This window comes from Onychomys torridus, chromosome 7, assembly GCF_903995425.1.
Source record: "Onychomys torridus chromosome 7, mOncTor1.1, whole genome shotgun sequence".
NCBI lineage: Eukaryota > Metazoa > Chordata > Mammalia > Rodentia > Cricetidae > Onychomys > Onychomys torridus.
Genome location: NC_050449.1, coordinates 103,599,239 through 103,621,291, shown reverse-complemented (window position 1 = coordinate 103,621,291; position 22,053 = coordinate 103,599,239). Strand labels below are relative to the sequence as shown.

The following is a 22,053-nucleotide window of genomic DNA, read 5'->3' as shown; positions in this document are numbered from 1 at the left end:
AGAGGAAACAAAGACTATGTACACTAAGTCCAAAGGAAACAATGCTAATCCTGAATGAGTCTTTTACTAAGGTCAAGTCTGCAACTACAGTCAAAATCTGAAACATAGTTGGCGCCTCAGGAAGAAATCCCAGCTGAGAGCTATCCTAAATACTGACACACAACAGGAAATGCTGCTAAGAATCCAAAAGCAATGTCCCTTCCCATTCCTCTACACTCCCCATCCCCCCTCCCGCCAGCCCGCCTCAAGTTATCAACAAATAGAAACAAAAACTCCCTAGAAGCTCTGTTAGTATCTAAAAGAATAAAACACAAAAAAATCCAGCACAGCCCAGGATCCAGCTCAGTTGGTGGTGCTTGTCTAACGTGTACAAAGCCCTGGGCTCCAGCTCCAGCACCATAAAAGCCAGATATAATGACACACGCTTGTAATTCTAGCATTGAGGGGCAGAGACAGGAGGACTCGAAATTCAAATTCATCCTTGGCTATATAGGAAGTTCAAGGCCAGCCTGGGCTACATGAGACCATTTCTCAAACGAACAACGATCAATCAATCAATAAATAAATAGCTAGCCACTGCAATGTTTCGAAAAGCAACCTCAGAATGCAGTTTCCGTCAACATTCACACAGCAGCAGCTCTGAGAGCTATGAGGCCCAGGGAGTCCTAACACAGTTCTCAGAACGCCAAACTTCTACGTATCCTAAGTGACATGCTGAAATACATATAATCCACATTATAATAATGAGAAATTCATCTCAGATGAAGTCTCAGAAAATTGAATTCAGAAGGGATACAAATCTAAGAACATTTAACCAGAACAGACTGATAACATGTGAGAGGCCAACCATAATGTCTTGTTCCCAGCAGCCATCCCACAGCTACCTGACAAAGGAATGTCTGCCTGCCTGCCCCAGCACCTGGGAGCATCATCATGCTCCTCAGCACATACCTCTCTAGCGATGTTACTCAAAGCTTCATCTTCAGCAGAAAATCGATCTTTTACGGGTGTTCTTTTCCTTCCGGAACCAGGCGTCCCCATCTTGTTTTTTTAAATAATTCTTTAACTCTGAAAAATGAGTTTGCTCGTGTTCAGCCCTGAAATAAACAGAAACAGTAAGATAGGCTGTTCCCTTGTAGAGTGCTAAGGCTTAGTTAAACATTCAGTTTCGACGCTGCACTTCTGTCTCTCCTCAAAGACATCAGTAACTGAACTCCTTTTCCACACATTATCTCAGTGCATTTTAGAACATTTAAATCTATGTCAACTACCCACTTGCTAACTTTACTCAGCTATTCACAACAATCTATGAGAACATGTTATCGCAGCTCAGAAAACTGTAATCAAGTTGTAATCGTACCTAACAATACAAAATTAATACAGCTTTTTCTAAGATCTTTTTCTATTCATGAAAGATATTTCAGAAAAGGCATTCAGCCTAGAGTTTTAGAATACACTGACAAGATTTTAATATTGAGCTGTGAAGTGACAGAAAGGCAAACTTGCTTTTTAGTGTGATTTAAAAACCAATTCCAATTAAATCACAACACACAGAACAACTAACTGAAGTTGTTCTGCAGTTGATTTATCCACCACTGTTCGTGCAGTCGTAGCTGCGTTCTGGCTAATGCCGGGTACCACAAGTACTGAAGACAGAGTAACAAAACAGGCAGCCGAGCAATTAAGAATGTATCTATGCACACAACATCATATATTATGTGTTGTGGGATACCGGGACACTGTGAAGAGATACTGCTGTGATTTATGTAATAAAAAGCTGAACAGCCAATAGCTAGGCAGAAGAGATAGGTGGGACTTCCAGGCAGAGAGAGGAAGAGGATAATCGAGGTGCGCGGGAGACACCATGGAGATGCGGGGAGTCGGACATAAAGAATGAAAGAAAGGTAAAAAGCCACATGGCAAAACACAGGTTAATATAAGCAGGCTAATTTAAGCTATAAGAACTGGTAGGACAAGCCTAAGATAAGTCCAAGCTTTCATAATTAATACTAAGTCTCCATGTCATTATTTGTGAGTTATCAGCCAAAAGAAAAATCCACCCATGTGTGTGTGTTTGCATGTGTATATATATGTACATACATATATATAAACATGAGAGTAGAAACAAAACTGTCTAAAGGAACAAAGGAAGCTAACATGGGGGAAAGAAAAGGGAAGGCACACGGGAGAGAACACAGTCATAGTAATATATATATTATATATGTTCATATGTATAAAATGTTCCTATGTACAATAAATATATGCCATAAAATTATTGGCATAAGTAACAACAAGTGTTATTACTTTTATTATATTGTTATTATAAGGCAAGGACTATAAGAATGAGCTGTATGCTCAAGCCCCTTTTCTTTCTCTGGAGATGGGTGCTCACCACGCTGCCCATTCTCTTGAGCACCTGAGGTTATGGAACTATATCATTGTGCTGACCACAGTTTTAGGCTTCTAACTAAACAGAGATAGTCTTAGGTCTTTTTCTTCGGCATGCACAAGTGATAGCACTAGCCAAGCTATTTTGTTGACTCAAAGAATAATTTATGAAAAAATTAAAATACTTTTAACGATAACCATTTTACTGTGAATGACATTTATATAATGAAAAGAAAAGGCTGTAAGGTATTTTATGATATTTGAAGTCACTTCTTAGAACATAAGGAAAACACGAGTTTGGAGATGGCAGCCTCAAAGTTTTTCAGTCTCCTTAGCAGAAGGCAACCGGTCTACACAGAAACAAAACTAAAGAAATTATTCAATGGTATACTTAAAATCTGTACAGATTTTTCTACATAAATTTTGTCTCAAAAGAAAAAGATCTCTCTACAAATCTTAAACTCAGCTAATGATATGCAAGCTAAAATACACAGTGTTGAGACATGCTAGTATCTGCTGCTTATTTATGCGACAATAAGACAAAGTGATGATGGTAAGTTCATTGTACTCAGTTACAGCTATTTCAAATTTCCTATATGTTTTAAAACTTTTAAAATAACACATCTGGGGAAAGCAATGGTCGAGAATGAATGACTAGGTCAACAAAAGGTATGGGAACTGAGAAATTATATTTTTTTAACACTTGATTTGAAAAAATTAAAAGTAAAGGTAATATCATACAAAAAGTTATATATGCACTTGAAAAAAGTGATTGGCAAAGGAAAGAATAGTCCAATTCCCTGAATTACAAGAGAGGTCACGGGAGAGAGAGGAACAAAAGGAATTAGTTCAAGACATCAATCCTACAAATATCAAGATGAGATCAATACATAAAATGAGTAAGCCATTTGCAAAATCCATAGAAATAAAAATCAAGAAACTGAGAAAAAGGCATAAAATTTTTTTAAATGAGCCTAGTGGCATGTGTCTCAAGATTTCAAGTTCAAGTGTTTTGAGTTATAGAATGAGACCATGTCTCAAAAAGAATAAAGAAATGAAAGACAAAAAAATAATTACATAAGCCAAAACCCCAGGACTTCACAGAATAAGGGAAGAGAAAATGAACACAAACTCACTCTCCAAAGAAAATCAGAGCCTACAACGGTTCTGCTAGGCTTGTGTTTCTGAAGCATAACACCTACACTCCACAGGACTACCCTAAGAACTGCAAAAATGCCTTTTTAAGTCTTGTGGTCTAAACATACACTAATCTCCACACTCAACAAAACAGATAATCTGTCTACTTCACAAGATGATAGGCCAGTAAGGGTACATTTCCTTCCTTGCTAGCCCTGCTATTCTATAATGAACAGTAATGGGGTATATGTATGAGACAGCTTTTATAATAATTGGTTATCAATCAGAGAACCCGAAGCTGGATGATGTACTTTTACCATCAAATGCATTCTCCACACCCTGATAAGCAAACTACTTTCTAGGATGGTTCAAATGGCCTTCTTTCTCTATGCCTATTGAAGTATCTCAGAGTATGAAATGGCGGTGGGGGGGGGGGGGTGTCTGGGGAGACAGCTTACTAGGTTAGTATGATGCAAGCATGAGGATCTGAGTTCAAATCCCCAGCACCCCTGTAAAAATAACTGGGTGTAGCCTTGTACCTGAAATCTCAGCACTCCAGGAGGTGAAAACAGGAAGATGACTGGGGTTTGATGGCTGCCAACCTAGCTCTAGGTTCAGCAAAAGGCCCTGTTTCAGAGGAATAAAGTAGAAAACAACAGAGAAGGACAACAGGCATCTTCCTCTGGCACCACACACACCTGTGTATACACAACACATATGCCATATACATACATACACACAATAAAAAATGTTATAAGTGAAAGTGAACAATATAAACCAGGTAACAAAGAACAAAGCTGAAAGCAAAACCAAGAAAGAAACACGTAGTTGATTTAAAATTTTTTGACACAATAAATATGGAGGGTTTTTTTTACAAAATATGTCATAAAGCTTGACTTGTTCTGTATTTTTAAAAATCCCTGCTATTTTAAAGGCATGTCTTTAATCCCAGCACTCAGGAAGCAGAAGCAGGTAGATCTCTGAGTTTGAAGCCAGCCTGGTCTATATAGCAAGTTACAGACCAGCCAAGATTACATAGTGAGACTCCCATCTCAAAAAATAATAACAATAAAATAAAAATAAAAACCAACCAGCCAAACAACAAAAAATAAAATAATAATAATAATAATAATAATAATAACAACAATAATAAACAAAAAAGTCTACCAAGAATTTGCAAGGCACTTTTTGTACTGTATGGCCACTGCCTTGTAGCTGAACAAAAGAGAATGAGAAAATCAAAGTGGAAAAATGTCAAGAGAGAAAGTACCTATACTATATCTATCCATCTTTTTTTTTTTTTTTTTTTTTTTTCAAGACTGGTTTTCTCTGTGTAGTTTTGGTACCTGTCCTGGAACTCACTCTGTAGACTAGGCTGGCCTCGAACTCACAGAGATCCACCTGCTAATACCTGCCAAGTGCTGGGATTAAAGGCATGCACCACCGCCACCCGGCCTATCCATCTTTTTGAAGATTATTTTTATTTGTGTATGTATGTGTGCATGATATACACACATAAGTACATGAGCTTGTGGTGGCCAAAGAGTCTTGGGTCCCCTAAAACTGGAGTTACAAGAGGTAGTGAGCCACCTGGTGTGAGTGCTTTGAACCAAACCTAGGTCCCCTGCAAGAGCAGTACACACTCTTTACTGCTGAGCCATCTCTGCAGGGCCTCCATCTACCTATCTGTAAGGATGTTCTACTAAGGAGAGGAAAGGATGGGCTCCAGAGATGGCTTACAGGTAATAGCACTGGCTGCTCCACTAGAGGACTCAGGATCAATACCCAACACTCATACGATGGATGACTCACAACCCTCTGTAATTCCAGTCCCAGGGGATCTGATGCCTCCTGGACTTTGTGGGCACTGCACACACATGGTACACATACATGCAGGCAACACACTCTTACACTTAAAAAGAAAAAATTATTTTAAAGAAGGACTATTTATCTTTCCTTTGTTGCTTCTTTTGGTATTATATCCAAGAAACCACTGCCTATCCCAAGGACACAATATTTACTCCTGCTTCTATTATTCATGAAGTTAACTTCTGAATATGGCATAAGTTAGGGATCAAACTTCATTCTTTTGGGTGTGAAAATCTACTTGTACTGGCACTATGTGTTGAAAATACTCCTCTTTCTCTAGTAAAATACCATGTTAGTCTTATAAAAAAAAAAATCAGGTGGTGGGCGAAGATGGCTCCCTGGGTATGTGTGCTTGCCAACAAGCCTGCCAATGGACCTGTGTTCAATTCCCAAAACACAAAGGTACAAGGAAATTCCCAAACAGAAAGGTACAAGGAAAAAATCAAGTCCACAAAAGTTGTTCTCTTACCACAAACCTGCACCATGGCTCGCCCACACGCTCCACCCCCACCACACACACTAATAACATAAGTAAACAGAACTCTGCAATCACCGGGCTATAAAAGTAAAGGCAGATTGGGGTTACTTGGTCCCATACCATCAATCTATGTATTTTTCTTTATGCTTGTTCCACACCATCTTCGTTTGTGGGGCTTTGTATAACGTTTTACCATTGGAAAAAGAGAGTCATCCAACTTATAACTTATTCCTTTAGAATTTCTGGCATGCAAATCCTATGCACATCCATGTAAATTTTAAGACAATTTGTCACCCTGAATTATAATAGCAATTACAATAGCTTTATAAGTCACTTGGGTACAACTTTAATAATATTAAACCCCCAACCCAAAGTGATGGAACTCTTTTCAGTCATCTTGGTCCTCTTGATTTTGCTCTACAGCATCATGTTTTCAATGTGTAGGTCTTGCATTTCTTTATTAAATTCATTCCTGTGTCACAAGTGTCATTTAGAAGCTCAAACAGGTAAGTTCTATAAATTGTTACATGCGACAGAAATTCATTATCACTGATACCAAAAGCAGCAAAGGCTGTGAAATCCATGTAACAAGGAGAAGGTGTCAAAGGAAGGCTCAGACGTCATTTCTCTGGGTATAGTTAGTCTGTAGCTGAGCTGAGGGGGGTAGGTGAGAAAGTATACCTTTCAAACACAAACACAAGTGAGGTGTGGTGGCACACAGCTACGAGGTCAGCACTTGGAAGGCTGAGGCAACTGTGGCAACAAGAGCGACACCGCTTCAGATCTCTTACTGAGCAAGGTGCATTTCTGATCCAACTATGACTTCCAAGGGCATTGGCACTGACATGTACATTCTGACACAGACACATACACATAATTAATAAATCTTTTAAAACTAAATTAAAAAGATTAATAATAAAGAAAACAAAATCACATGAATAATATGACTGTCCCAATTTCTTTTTAATCTATAATAAAACAAAACAGAAAATGGCCCAGGCTGACAGGAACAGCTTTAAGTCACAGCTGATGAACATGATGTAATAAATGGCAGCCTCAGAAAAGTGAAGAGAAACAGAAAAAGAGGAGGCAAATTTAATATGCCTATTCAGTAGAAAGGTGGAAAATGGCATATGAAACAAGTGGGCAAATGTGCTAAACTATGCACATATAAATAATAGCAAAGATATTATTCACATTTTCACCTTTAAGCTTTAAATGCTGCTGATTAAACCTTCACATTAACAGCTGAGACAGAGCTGCTTCCTAGCAGAAAAGCATCAACCTTGGGCTGAGGAGAGAGAGCTCAGAAACTAAGGCCCTTGCTGTAAAAGAGTAAAAACAGGAGTTTGAATCTCCAGCAGCCATGTAAGGGACAAGTGGATGTGTCCCCACTCCCTCTACACCCATGCCCCCATGTAATCCCAACACATCCTTGGGGCAAGCTGGCTAGTTAGATAAGTGATCAGCAAGCTCCAGGTTCACAGACAGACACTGCCTTAATAATGTAGAGAGCAGCTAAGAACTTCAACCTCTAACCTCCACATACATGTACACCCACACATACACACAAGAACACCATACACACATAATACACATACAAAAAGAAACAATCAACTTATAATAACCAACATTGAGACTATAGCAATAAACTAAATAGAGGAGAGATCCATTTAGTCTGAGAGAACAGCCGGCTGAGAATTCTGTACCTTGCCCATCTTGCATATCTAGGTAAGCACTCTATGACTGAGCTAACAAGCCAGGCCCTTTACCCATGTTTTTGTGTCATGTAGCCTGTGCACAGCAAGATGTACAGTAAATGTGGAATGAATAAATGAGAACTAGTAACCTCACTAAAACTGATTTTGTTTGCCATTTATTACAGAAAAAAATAAGGCCTACCAGTCTAACTTCCACAATGAAATAGAACAGCTAGATAGGAGGGCGGCAGACTGTGGGTCTTGACCTCCAACACTGAAGGGACTATGAGGATCCTCAAAGCAATTAATTTGATTTTTTTTAATTCATACTCAAAGTTTAATTTAAACACATATGATCACAATTTCAAACATAAATTGCTAATGTTTTAATGTCTTTAAAATAAAAAGCTGAGGGCCAAAGAAATGACTTAGTGGGTAAAGGCACTTCCTACCAATCCTGATGACCTGAGTTCAATCCCCAAGACCCACAAGGAGGAGAGAACCAACTCCTCTACACAGCCACATCATGGCTCACGAGTATTACAAACATGTACAAGCACACAAATAAATGTAATAAAAAAAAATTTAAGACTTGAGTTCTGGTTATACATAGAAGAATAACCACAGTTACCTTCATTTACTTCCTTAAACTCCAATAAATCCTAAGATTTGAGGCATGGTAACAGTGGGAGGCTGTAACTTCAATAAATATTTAAGATGCATAAAGCTAAATGGAGAAGAGTCAACTGGGGATAGCCAGCAGTGACTATCACAGCATAAGGACCTGTAGAGAGTGACTCCAACAAGAAATAAGCACTCTGACCTCCACAGAGCTGTGCAGCATCTCTAAATGGCAGGCATAAGGGCAAGACCAAAACAAAACAAAAACACCGCTTAAAGGTCTCCTATAATATGCAGTTAGACCTCCAAGACACTATTCATGCCAAGCCAGAAACAAAGATCACACACTGCAGATATTTCCATGAAATGTTCTTTAGAGGGGGCACACAAAGACAGAAAGCAGACACAACCTTCAAGAGCATGAAGGAGGGCATACAGGGAGTGGATTCTTCTCTGGGTTGGACAGTGGTGGTGGTGGCTAGAGAGCTGTGTGAATTCATTAGAACCACCACAAAGACTATGGCTTTAAATGGGTAAATGTTGTGATAGGTAAGAAATAATCTCAGCCCGGTGGTGGTGGTGGCAGCAGCAGTGGTAGCAGCGCACGCCTTTGATCTCAGCACTCAGGAGGTAGAGGCAGGCAGATCTCTGTGAGTTCAAGGCCAGCCTGGGCTACAAAGCAAGATCCAGGGCAGCCAGGACTACACAGAGAAACCTCATCTCAAATTAATAACGATAATAATAATAATAATCTTTAAACCTCAGACAAAGTGGAAAGTGAAGTACAGGAAACAGAAGGAAAAAAGGACAAACTGAAGACTCCAAGTTTATATAAGCAGAAGGAGTAGGGTCTGCAGTGGTGACAGCTGAGAAACTGAGGAAAGAAAGATGAGCAGGGGGTGAGAGAGACTGTGAAGCAAGGAAACATGTACACTTTCCAACAAGGACAGTTGAGGACAACCGCCAGACTGAAAAGGCCAGCTCAACACCAGTGTCTGATTCACACCAAGATGTGCAACAGTGGGTTATCACAGTGAACTCAAACACTGGAAATAAGATAATACTAGGCCTCTGAGACTAGGAAAAATAATCATAGAAGTTGACGGTTAGAATGCCTTCAGATTTCTAGTTCTGGAAGCAAGAAGATAAATTCATGAAGCAAAATCACAGGCAACCCACAAATGGCCTATAACCCAATCAAGCCCTACTCTTCTCAAACTTGATTATGAAAGACATTCCAGATATGTAAGGGCTCAAAACGTCACCTGTTTCAGGGCTGGAGAGATGGCTCGGAGGTTAAGAGCACTGGCTGCTCTTTCAGGGGTCCTGAGTTCAATTCCCAGCAACCACATGGTGGCTCACAACCATCTGTAATGAGATCTGATGCCCTCTTCTGACATGTAGACAGAACACTGTATACATAATAAATAAATCTTAAAAAAAAAAAAAAAAAAACTTCACCTATTTACAAGCTTTCCCAGTAAGCTATCAAAATGTTTCATTAAATCAAAGAGGACAATTAAAAGACCTAAGCATATGAGAAATAAATGTAACACGAACATACATTAGGGGTCATTAGTGGGATGATGGCTATTCCAGAAAAAAAAAATTGAAGCCATGTAATTCAAAAAACGTAACAGAGGACCACTGTCACTACTAGACTCCCAGTCTTTGGGATGTCCCTTTAACCTAAATCTTGTGCAGGTTTTCATCCAAATTCAGTCTGCCTTGACTCCATGTTGAGTTGTGGACCCTTCCTCTGATGCCTAGATAGGTTGACCTACTTCACAACAGGGTGTTGGACTTTTATCTATCCCCAAGAACCAGAATATGATGTGCTCAGAGGCAAAATGCATACAAAGCAGTCTGCTTCCCTAACCACATTTTTCCAGGTTTTTATTAATACCTTGTAAACATTTCAGCTACAATAGACAGCTTGATTATTATGAGCCATGTGTTTCTCAGAACTCATGAACAAGTTTTCCCAAAAATATACCCATTAAGGGCTTGAGGAAGAATCTTCCAATTTTCCACTCTCAGGAGCCTTCATCTAGTTAGCAGTGGGCAAAATGGATTTTCCTTCCATAGTTACTCAGTTTTCCAAAGCCAAACAATATACCAAAGAGACACACCGTGACAAAGACTGGCTTAACCATTTGCCAGGCTGTTCTCCTTTTCTGCCTGGACCCCAGAGTTATGTTATATTTTCATCCTTCCTGGGAGCTGAGTACCGTCATTTCACGGCATTCTATCAATGCAGTATGAGCAAGAGTACAGGGTCCAGGTGGGCACCAAACTTTCTGAAATCTACCACACTCCCTCTCTTTATCCTGGCATCTGCCAGTCAGATGCAAAGCACTAGTGAGGCCCTCCAAGACCCTAGGGATAGAATAAGATAGCTTATTCCTCAGTGATTGTGGAATAAGCTAATTCTTGAACTGATTGCCAACTCACAGCAGACAAGGACATAAGTGTGAGGGAAAAGAAGCTTTGACTGCATTAAGTCACCAAAACTTAGGGATTGTTAAAGTGGTTAACATAAGTCACGGATGTCACACGTGGCAGGGCACTTACCTGACATGCAAAAAAGCCCCAGGGTCAATCCTCATCACCACAAAAAGCAATTAATCTGTTCGAAACAGAGCAGGTGGCACAAGCTTCCAGTTTTTCCAAATTAAACTGCATACTGAGTAGGGATGCATTCGAGAGTGAAGGAAACCACAGTAACTGGGGAGCAGCAGCCCCCAAGAGAGCTACTGATGTGTAACTATGACTGTGACCAGTGGAGAACAGGAGATGCCAGGGAAGGAAATCCTGAGGGCCCATCCCAGATAACTGGTACATGTACTTTCCTAGCCTAGTAGTGAGAATACTGATGCTCATTTTATTATTTAACATTTTTTGTTTCATATTTTTTCTATATTCCATAAACTAGTTGCTACTTATGTTACATGTTAATAAATATAGGAAAATCTGGAAAAAATGAAAAACTGTTGGAGCATGTGAGTAGAAGCAATAGATAAACAGAAAATTATGCAAATTTTTAATAAAAATTCAGAAAGCATCAAAATATATGCAGCTGAATAATAAACAGTATCTAATTATAATGAAAACATCAATTACTGACTTCAAAGTTACAAAATGTTACAAAGAGGTAAGGTAGAGCATAAAGAAGAAATGAAAGCCAGGAATGGTGGTTCATGCCTTATATTCCCAGCACATGGGTGGCTGAATCAAGAGGATCACTACCGGTTAGAGCCCAGTGCAGGCTACATAGTAAATTCAAGACAGCACAAATTACAGTCAGACCCTATCTCTAAAAAAAAAAAAAAAAATAAAATTACAAAATCACAACAAAACCAAACAGCAATTCTAAAGAAAGTAACATTTAAAAGCATACATTTCTTTAAACAAAGGGGGTATATACAATGTGTTGTTTTTGTAACCAGCTATAGCAAACAAATTCTACAGTGGCTCCCTGCCCTAAATCTCCTCTCCAGTGGTCATCATGGTGTAAGTATCACTGATAGGTAGGACCTAGGATTCACTTCTAACCAATGGAATATGGCAGAGGTCACAGGATGACGGCACGCCTGTGACTGTATCACGTTATATAAGACTCTGGTGCTAGCTGACTTGTTGCATGGCTTCCTGTGGTGGCTTGATGGAACACAGGAACTACGGACAACTGCAGGCTGCCCCAGGAGCTGCTGACAACAGTCAGAGGTCTCTAGTTGAGGAAGAAGCCTCATGTTAAACCACAAGAAAATCAATCCTGGCAACAACCGAGATGAATTTGGAAGTGGATTTTCTCAAGTAAGTCTCCAGGTGAGACTCAGCCGAGTCAACACCCTCAGTACAGCCTCAGTACAGCCTCAGCATGCTGCAGAGAAGCCAGCTCAACCCACTCAACTGCCCAACCACTCTGACTCCTGCCACATAGAAGCAGGGATCAAATACATGCCGTTTAAAGCCACTAAGTTTGTATAATTGCACACAGTAGTTCTGACCTTTAAAACTTGGAACAGAAAAACTAAGCAAAGTTAGAGAATACAAAAACTAATACAAACACAAAGTGTGTGTGTGGGGGGGGGGTTCCCCCTGGAGAAAAGAGGGAGGAGACAGGAAAGAAGGGAAAGAGACAGATTTCTATAAACCAACAATCTAACAGGGAAATTCAGAAAACAATTCCATTGATGATAGCATTAAAAATAATAAAATACTTTGGAATAAACTTAACCAAGGAAGCAAAGTCTATACATTGAAAATACTGCCAAAAGAAATCAGGGAAACATAAATAAATTGAAAGACACCATCCACACCATCCACACCATCACAGAGTAAAAGACAGCACTATTAAAACAGCAAAATTGGTAAAACAATCTACAAATTCAATGCAATTCTATCAAAAGCCCAACACGCTGGTTAATTTTAACTGATAACTTGACATACCTGGGAAGATAGTCTTAACTGAGTAACTGCCTAGTTTGGGTTGGCCTGTGGCTTGTCTGTAAGGGATTATCTTAAGACTCAGTCCACTGCTGAGGTTGGGCCCTGAACTCTATTAAGAGTGAAGAAGCTATCAAGTAGGTCAGCAACCTGGACTGTGGGTGGAATGTGAGCTGTAAATTCCTGCCTTGACTTCCCCACATAATGGACTGTGATCTCAAATTTTAGACCAAATGAACCCTTTCCCCTCAACCTTTCTTGATTTAAAATTTTACTACAAAACTACAGTATTTAAAATGGTATGTTACTGACATAAAGCAGACCTACCTATATATAAATCTCTATATGCATGATCAAATGATTGCCAACAGACCATCCAAAAGAGAATAAATCATCTTTGCAATAAACAGTGGTACTCATAAATTCATACTTGGATAAAGTCAGACCCTTTAGATTACACTATATACAAAAGTTAACTCATGGGCTGGTGAAACAGCTTGGTTGTCAAAGGCTATCTCATAACCAAAACATAAAAAGTTAACATAGGATGCATCAAAGCCTAACTATATGAACTATAAATCTTTTCAAAGAAAACGCACAGGAAAATCATCATGACATGGGATTTAACATTTTTTGTTAAATTTGACAAAATTAAAGGCAATAAAAGGAATAGACAAACTAGATTTCACCAAATTTCAATTTCTGTGCATCAAAGCACCCTGTCAAATCAACAAAGTAAAAAAGCAATCTACAGGAGAAAACATTTGTAAATAAAAGGTTGGTATCTAGGATATATAAAGAACTAAAACTCAATAACAACAACAAATTAAAGGTCAATAAGATGGCTCAGCAGGTGACAGTATTTGCCACCAAGCCTGATGACCTGAGTTTGATCCCTAAAAACCCAAGTAAACATGGGAGGAGAGAACCTCCACAAAGTTGTCTTCTAACCTCCACATGAATGCTGTGAGCACATGTACATGCACCCAGACACATACCCCTACCCTGTGCCTGTGTGTGTGTATACTAAATAAATAAATACTAATATAATTAATTTTTTTAAAAGATGTGGGACTAGAGATATGATTCAGTGGTTAAGAGCATTGGCTGCTCTTCCAGAGAATATAAGTTTGACTGGCAGCTCACATGGCAGCTCACAACCATCTCAACTCCAGCTCAAAAGGGATCTGATGTCATCTGGCCTCCTCCAAGAGCACTTACTGCATACACATGGTGCATAGGCATACCTGAGGCAAAACACCCATACACATAAAATAATTTTTAATTAAGAGATAGGCCAGGTATGGTGTATGGTGACACAACTTTAATCTCAGCACTAAAGAGACAAAGACAAGGCCAGTATGTTCTACAAAGACAGAAGTAGCCAATAAGTGTCAAAAAGATACTCAGCATCATTAGTAATTAGGAGAATACAAATCAAAATCACAATGAGATATACTTCACAAACTAATTAAGATGGCTTTCATGAAAGCTGGGTATGGTGGTACATGATTTTAATCCCAGCACTCAGGAGGAAGAGGCAGGTGGATCACTGTGAGTTCAAGGCCAGCCTGGTCTACAAATGAGTTCCAGGACAGCCAGAGTTGTTACAAAGAGAAACCCTGTCTCAAAAACAAAAACAAAAACAAAATGGCTTTCATGACGGAAAAAAAATTTTTAAAGAAAAGAGAAAATAACAAGTGTTGGTAGGCAGAATATAAAAATGGTACAGCCTCTGTGAAAAACAGCATGGTGATTCTTCAAATAGTTAGACATAAAATTATCATAATTCAACAGCTCCCTTTCAGGGTATATACTAAATAACAACTGGGGACCTGAATGCATAGTCATATCCCCATGTCCCTGGCAGTACTGTTCACAATAACCACGAGGTGGGAGACTTACATGGCAATCAACAGAAGTCAAACATATATGCTTCAACATGAATGACTTTGATGGCATTATGCTATATGAATAAGCCAGAAATATGAGAGGTAGCTAGAGTAGAGTAGTTAAGTCACAGAGCCAAAAGTACCAAAGTGGCTGCCAAGGGCCGGAGGAAGTGAGTAGTGTGGTCTGATGGGCAGTTTTCAGTTCAAGATGATGAAAAAGCTCTGGAGACAGATGTCTGGATGGCTGTACCACAATTTGAATGTACTGTAATGCCACGAAACTGTAGAATTACACATGGTTTAAGGGGTGAGGGTGGAGATTGGTGGCAAAGGGTTTATGTAGCATGTGCAAGGCCCCTGGACCCAGTCCTCAGCACTCAAAAATGAGGTAGAAGAGATTTAAATTTTACATTGTATACATTTTCCACAATGAAAAGAATGGAAAAACTCAATATGCAATGTTATTTAAGTTTTACCACAATCAAAAAAATAAAACAGGATGGATTACAAGGGATGAATTTGGCAAGACAAGGAGACAATGACCTCATTTCCTTGATTGTTCACATAAATAAAGCATTATCCATAACATGGGGAAAAATTCATTTGAAATGGAAATATATGTCTATCTTTAACACTATAAGCATTGAATCTCTCAGCTGGAGTACTTAATTTTATTTTAAAAAAATAGTAACAACATGTGTTTGCTAAATTTATTCAATTTTATTCAACATAGATTGTTTAAACCATTTAACAGGAAAATAAGTATCCTAACATCCTACTGTCTGTAGACAGTATACTTTAATTCCTAGCTGTTAAAATGTTTCTGTTTGAAAATGAGACTATGAAAGAATAACAAACTGCTTGCAAACAGCTTAAAAATTAAATGTGACGTGATGCTCATGTGAAGAAACCCTAAGATATATACAAGGTTCAAAGTGAAGACAACGGGGAGAGTGAACTGTGATCTGTTCGTGGTGGGGTACAGAGAGGTGGCAGTTCACTTCTCAAAAAATAAAAACACCTTGATATGCAATCTTAGGTTTCTCCCGACCTTTTACCATTCTCAGCTCACCCTGTGTTTTATTTTTCATTTTGCTTTACTGTTCTAGGGGAGAAAGCCTGAAAGTAGGAAGAGATGATAGGAATAACCAGCTAACAGAAGAAAAAGAAACCATCGTTCATCTTGCTCTCCTTACATTGAACCTGAAGGGCATCATCATGAAATGCTAATGACCCCACAACTAAATTCCTGATGTAACAATCTAATCTAATGTAAGTGACCAGGAAACCATCGATAAATTATACTTGCAAGCTGAATCCTTCAGAAACCCTTGACTGTAATACAGCTCAGCAGTGAAATACGGAGACATGAACCTTGGTCCCAGGGTGTAACAGTAAGTTGTTCAACAGCTTCTAGTCAAAGAAGTGAGGTCACCTAAAGAACTTTAACCTAAGTGCTCACTAAACATAGACAACGCCAAGGTTTTCATGCAGCACTACACAGCACAAGAAGGTAACTATGGAGTCTGCTAAAAACCAAGAGTTTAAAGGTACAACTTCAGGGCCGGGAGAAGACTCACTGGGTAAAGGCACTTGCTTGCCCCAAATGTCCCAGAATTTGATCCCCAGGAGCCATATGTTGGAACACCCAACTCTTTCAAATTGTCCTCTAACTTACACACCCACACCCACACGCACACAAAATAAATAAAATGGAAAAAATATTAAATAAAAGACACAAATTCACAACAGTTCCTTGGGAAAAAAATAGAATAAGAAACTAATTTAGCTGTGTGAATACCAAAAACTCCTGTAAAACAGTCGTTATTCCAAGATCCCAGGGGCAAATGTGAAGGACTCTGAATTGAACCATTTCAACTATATGGCCTCCCTATACCCAAAACAATGCATGTGCATGCACACATGCGCGCGCGCGCGCGCACACACGCGCACACACACACACACACACACACACACACACACACACACACACAGTCAATCATTTTGACTGATTCTTGGCAAGTGCTCCTAGAACCAGATTATAAAACATTAAGCTGGGACAATCCTATGTTCCCTCTCATGCACATTATTCTAAAAAATTCCTCTTTAGTTCTCTGCAAACTTTTTTCCCAAAATAAGTAAATAAATAAATAACAGGAAACCCCTGGATGCTAGGATATGTAATAGACGTGCTCAGCAGATCCTCACTCTTCTGGAGGCAAATGGTCTTCCTAACCCTCTTCTGCAGTCCCCGCTTTCCCTAACCGCGGCCTTCCTGACTTGCAGCAGGGCCAGGCCAGATTACAGTTATGTGGTAGATCTGTCAGGCAAGTTTTGACAGAGCCTCAAAATAGACCCTGGACGCCATCCAGGGAAAGTGCCACTCATGAGTTCCAGCTTCACCACACTTGAGCCTCTCAGTACTTATTCTCTCTGGTCTCTCATTCCGAAAGGACAAAGGCTCCTGGACCTCATCCTGGGCATGAGTCACCTACAGAACTTCAAATTTAAAGTCTGAAACTCCCTTAGTCTGCTCACCAACTCTGCAGAATGAAGTCTAAATCTATACCTACTTCCAGCTTTGACAAAGGAATCCACCAACAGTGCTCTGGATTGCAAAGGGGTTTCTAGCTCTCAGGTTCCATCATGTATTCTACTTTAAACAAACAAACTAGGATGTGGAAGATGAAGAAACGGTGGGTCATTTCTTTCTCCTATGACTAATACTACTAGTTAGCTTTAGCAGAGCAAAAATATAAACTATTTAAAAGTTGTTTTTTATTTTTTGTTGTTTTCTGTATGTAGCCATAGCAGGCCTAGACCTGGCTATATAGACTTCACAGAGATCTGTCCCTGCCTTCCAAGTGCTGGGATTAAAGGTGTGTGCCACCACACCCAGCTATATGTAAGTTTTTAATTAACAGAAAACATAAACTCTGAAACAAGCCTATAAGGTACAGCCATTTTACCAAATATAAGTGGTTTGTGTTTGTCAACACCAGACTTCAACTATGGTATTTTGACATTTACCAGTTCAAATTAATCATATTCCAAATTATCTTGACTTACAAAACACATTTGTAATTTTATTTGAGACAAGGTCTTATTACATGCTGTACAGACCATGGTAGTCTCAAACTCTCAATCATCTGGCTTAGCCTCCCAAATACTAACAATAGATGCATGATATGAACCCAGTTCACAATAAAGTAATTTTTAATTCTTCCTCCTCTTGTGACTGAGAAAACATTAGCTTCTATTATAAAGTAAAGTCTAGTATAAAATGAATTTCTCATGTTCACAACCTGAGTATCAACCTCACAGTCATATATTCAAAACTACATTCCATAGATATATTTATAGTCTGCCTAATACTTGTTTAAAAGTTCTTATAGCATTGTTTATAGAAGAACAAAAATGATCTAATGTTTACTAATAGGGAATTAGTAAAACTACAGAAAATTAATAAATCCAGTCTTTTTACAGTAAAATGAGATTGGAGTAGGTGCTTATACAGAAAAAATACCTCAGATACAATACAGGTAAACGACACTTGTAAATACATGCATCTGTGTATGTACCTGAGAATTTAGAGGAGGAAACAAACAAAAAGCCCATTAACCATGGTAGCTTGGACAGGAGATAGGTGTATGGGAAGGTCAAAAGTTTGTGACAGATTCTTTTTACATGTTTTATCAATCTTTGAAAGGTTTACAAATGTCGCTAAGCCCACACCATCAGCATTTCTTTCTTTGTATGTCATTGTCCCTCTTTCCACTGTCTCTGTTTTTACCTATTTCTTCCCCTACCCCTAGACTAAAACAAGAGCACACGCAGGTTGCAAGTCTCAGTGACTGTCCAAGAAAGAACATTCTCTCTTAGCTCCCCATGCCAACCACAGGATAAGTAAATAACTGAACAAACAAAAACATATAGCACATAAACCCAGTTTTATAATTTATGGTTTTAGTCTAAAATATAATTGTTTTTAAGTCTAGACTAATTTACTGTTGACCAAAAGTTTGAAAGGTTAAAGTTCAAAGTGCAATAGGAGTCACTCATTTCCAAGATAGTCCTATCTATTAGCTTTCAGGGGGAAAATGGAGAAAAGGACTAAGATAGTTTACTCATAGAGAAAACTCTGCTCTATTCCTTTCCTTCTAAGGTTTTAAAAGCTGAGCTTTGGCCGGTGGTGCTGGTGGTGGTGGCGGCGGCGCACACCTTAATCCTAGCACTCGGGAGGCAGAGGCAGGCAGATCTCTGTGAGTTCGAGGCCAGAGAGATATCCAGGAAAAGGCTCCAAAGCTACACAGAGAAACCCTGCCTCAAAATAAATAAATAAATAAATAAATAAATAAATAAATAAATAAATAAATAAATAAATAAAATAAAAAATGAAAAGCTGAGCTTTGAATGATGATCAGAGTATTCTTTATCTGCAAGCTGGATAAGGTAGTATGTCTTCCCAGGTAAGGGATCGATTCCATTCACTCTCCAGAGAGAAAACAACTATCTAAAAGGAAAAGACTACAAACCACCTTGTTTTATAGGGACAATAGATAGCACTTCTTGAAGAAGGACAGAAGAATTGTATTTCCTTTTAAATAACCCTCACCAACGCTCGTACCATGCCTAAGAACTATCACCCTACCATCCTCATATCATCAGTTCTGCTCCTTTCCACTCTAGGAACAGGACAGCAATTCACAAAGACCTTTGCAAGAAATCACTCCCTCCTTCTTCCTAAATTAATGGGAAAAAAATTGTTTTTGTATTGTAAAAGAGCAATACCTTGTCAAATATATTTTCTATCTCTTTTCACTTTATTATGGAGATGCTTTAATCCTAACCTAAAAAGACTTCCCTTATGTATTTATGCATCAAGAGTGTTCCCGATGAAGGCTTTCACAAGGGATTTTCCAAAGGGAATCTCTGTTTACAAGGAACAGAAACTCTTAAGTCATCATCCTATCAGCTGGGCAAAAAATAAAAAGCAACATTAGGGAACACTCTGAATATAAGAATGGATACCCAAAGTAAAAAAGATGCCAAAATGTAGCCAAAGAATTAAAGGAATGTCTGTCTTAAGGAACAACAATAAAGTAAACTTGATACTACTTTCCAATTAATCAATAGAACTTCTAACTGCCAATCAAAGTAAAATAGGCAGGTCTCTAAAAACAAAACAAAACAAAAAAACGAGCAAACAAGGTCATCACTAACAAGAACTGTAGGATTCAAAGTTATTTTGCATCTCATTTTGAAAGACTAAAATGATCAAATTACATTGCTGCAATAAAAAGTTATTTCTAGTTTGAAATTAGTCAATTCTAAAAATAAACCAAAACTTCAATACACCATTCCTTCCAGAACAGAACATAAGTTAGCATAGTCTCATTCAACATTTTTCAGGATAGAATGCCAAGTGCTACAGCTTCCCACTCAAAAAGCTATTTTATATAGAACAGACTCTCCCACAGTACTTTTTCGTACCTTAGTGTTGGTAGCTCTTCTTCCCACTGGCATTTATTTGGCATCTAAACCCCTTCATCTGTCTTCCCACATCTGGTTAAAAAAAGGGGAAGGGGGTTAAATTGCAGCAGACCATTTAGTAACTAACAAAGAATTATAAATCAAAACACTCTGCAAGTTTTAAAGTTTTATTTCCATACCGTAGTGCATGACAATAACCACAGAGCAACAAACAAAACCAAACATTATACATCCCTTGCTATAAAAGGAGTAAAAATTATCTAATTAAACGGGGAGAAACAAACTTGGCTTTCCACTATTTCAATGTGAAGATCTGTATCAATGATTCACACATTGAGTGTGACCTAACTTCCTACATGAATCACACTTTCCGAAATTCTTATTCGGTATGAGTGTATTAAATACGAGGTCATCGTCTCTCTGTAGTTGTTAAACAGAGCATGATGTTGGTTAAATCAGGCTAACTCTGCAAGACATTCAAGCCACGGTAAACTTGGCCAACTAACTCTCCCTACAACACTATGCATTCTCCAGTAATTGCATCTTTTCACACCTACTTCTGGAACACGTCAACCACTGAGTAATAATGTATCCATCTATACCCTGCACTCCATCTCCTCGTTCCCTTACTGCGTCTCTTCCCATTGTGATAACACAAATAGCAGCCACTCTGTTATCCTTACAGTTTTGAGTCAACCTACTATACAAAAACTGTGTGGCAAAAATGCTGAGTCACTAAATGGAAAAATAAAGAAGAGCTACAAATAATAAAAGTTTAGGATGCCCTTTAGCCATGTTCCATAATTTTGTTTGTGTGTCTCGGGGTGGGGGGGTGGGGGAACACATAAAGCAAACATTTGAACTTTTCTCCTTTGGGTTTTCTTATGTCCCTTGCTTCCTGCTGGATATCCACAGCGAAGGCAAACCAGGCCTGACTGGAACTATGGAACTCCACTCCACAATGTGGGTGTAAATAACGCCCCGTATTAGTCAAGCATTAACCCTGACCGTCCTGCCCTGAGCCTGTTAAACCCGCGCTTCAATTCAGATCAAGAAGGAAGCAAGAGACGGGGGGAATCTCATTTAAAAAGCTACGCCCTCCACCGGCTTGACACCGTTCCCGGGGCGGCTCCTCCCGGGACAGACTGAGGACAGAGTCTGAGGGAGTGTGGCGCTGGGAGCAACGGGAGCTGGGGCACCCAGCTGTCCCAAGAGATGCCGGGTCCAAGGGGCGTAACCCCGTCTTTCCTCGCGGGGGGGGGGGGGGGGGGAGAAGCAGGAGCCGGCGACCCGCTAAGTCGACCCCAGCCCGGAGCCGCCCCGGGGCAGCTCCTCGGGACAGCCGGGCCCGTCGCCTGCTCTTACCTGCCTGTGGAGCGGGCTGAGGCTGCGGCGCCGCCCGGAAGGGCCGGAGCGGCCGCCCGGGAGCGGGGAAGGGGCGCGGCGGCCACACTCGGTCGCTACACCGTCCACCGTGCGGGCCGCAGGGAGGCAGAAGAAGGGCTCCTCGCGCCGCGGCCGGTCGTGCAGTCGCACTCAGGGTGCCCTCCGCGCCGCGGCCGGGACGGCGAACGAGACCCGGGATGAGCCACAGCCCGAGCGGCGGCTGCAGCTGCGGCGGTGGCGGGGCAGAGGGGCGGGGCCACCGGCCGGCGACCCGCTCACCCGGAAGTAGTTGTGGCGGGCGGCGGGTGGACGGGCGCGCGCCGCACATAGGCTACTCCCTGGACCGTGGAGAGCCAGGGTCGTATCGGATGATGGAGCGGGTGGCAGGGAAGGCGACTCGCTCTCGCTCAGGCCCGGCCTGCTCCCGAGAGTTGGTACCGGAGCCTCTCGAGGCCGTACTTACCGTAATTTTGGTCTCTAAGCGGTCTGGCGGGAGGGCTTGGGGTAAGTGAGACACCTGGCGCGCCGACTGTGGGAAAGGATGTGGAGGGTGGGTGTGGCGGAACCAGATGAAAATACCTGATTTTAAAGAAATTCCCAACTGAGGCTGTAGCGCAGTTAATCGGGTGCTCGCTTAGTA

At 40.1% G+C, this 22,053-nt stretch overlaps 1 protein-coding gene across 7 annotated transcripts in view; it reads right to left on the bottom strand.

Moving 5' to 3' along the window:
* Positions 1 to 21,662, bottom strand: part of Lrrfip2 (LRR binding FLII interacting protein 2) — a 110,155-nt gene extending 88,493 nt beyond the window's left edge. For all 7 annotated transcript variants that reach the window (XM_036193365.1, XM_036193366.1, XM_036193368.1 and 4 more), the window contains exons 1-3: positions 21,393 to 21,662; positions 20,028 to 20,099; positions 952 to 1,097 (exon numbers count right to left, since the gene is read on the bottom strand). In XM_036193365.1, coding sequence (XP_036049258.1) covers positions 952 to 1,041 — 90 coding nt within the window. In that variant the 5' untranslated portion in view covers positions 1,042 to 1,097; positions 20,028 to 20,099; positions 21,393 to 21,662. The remainder of the gene's footprint in view (positions 1 to 951; positions 1,098 to 20,027; positions 20,100 to 21,392) is intronic.
* Between the last annotated feature and the right edge of the window lie 391 nt (positions 21,663 to 22,053).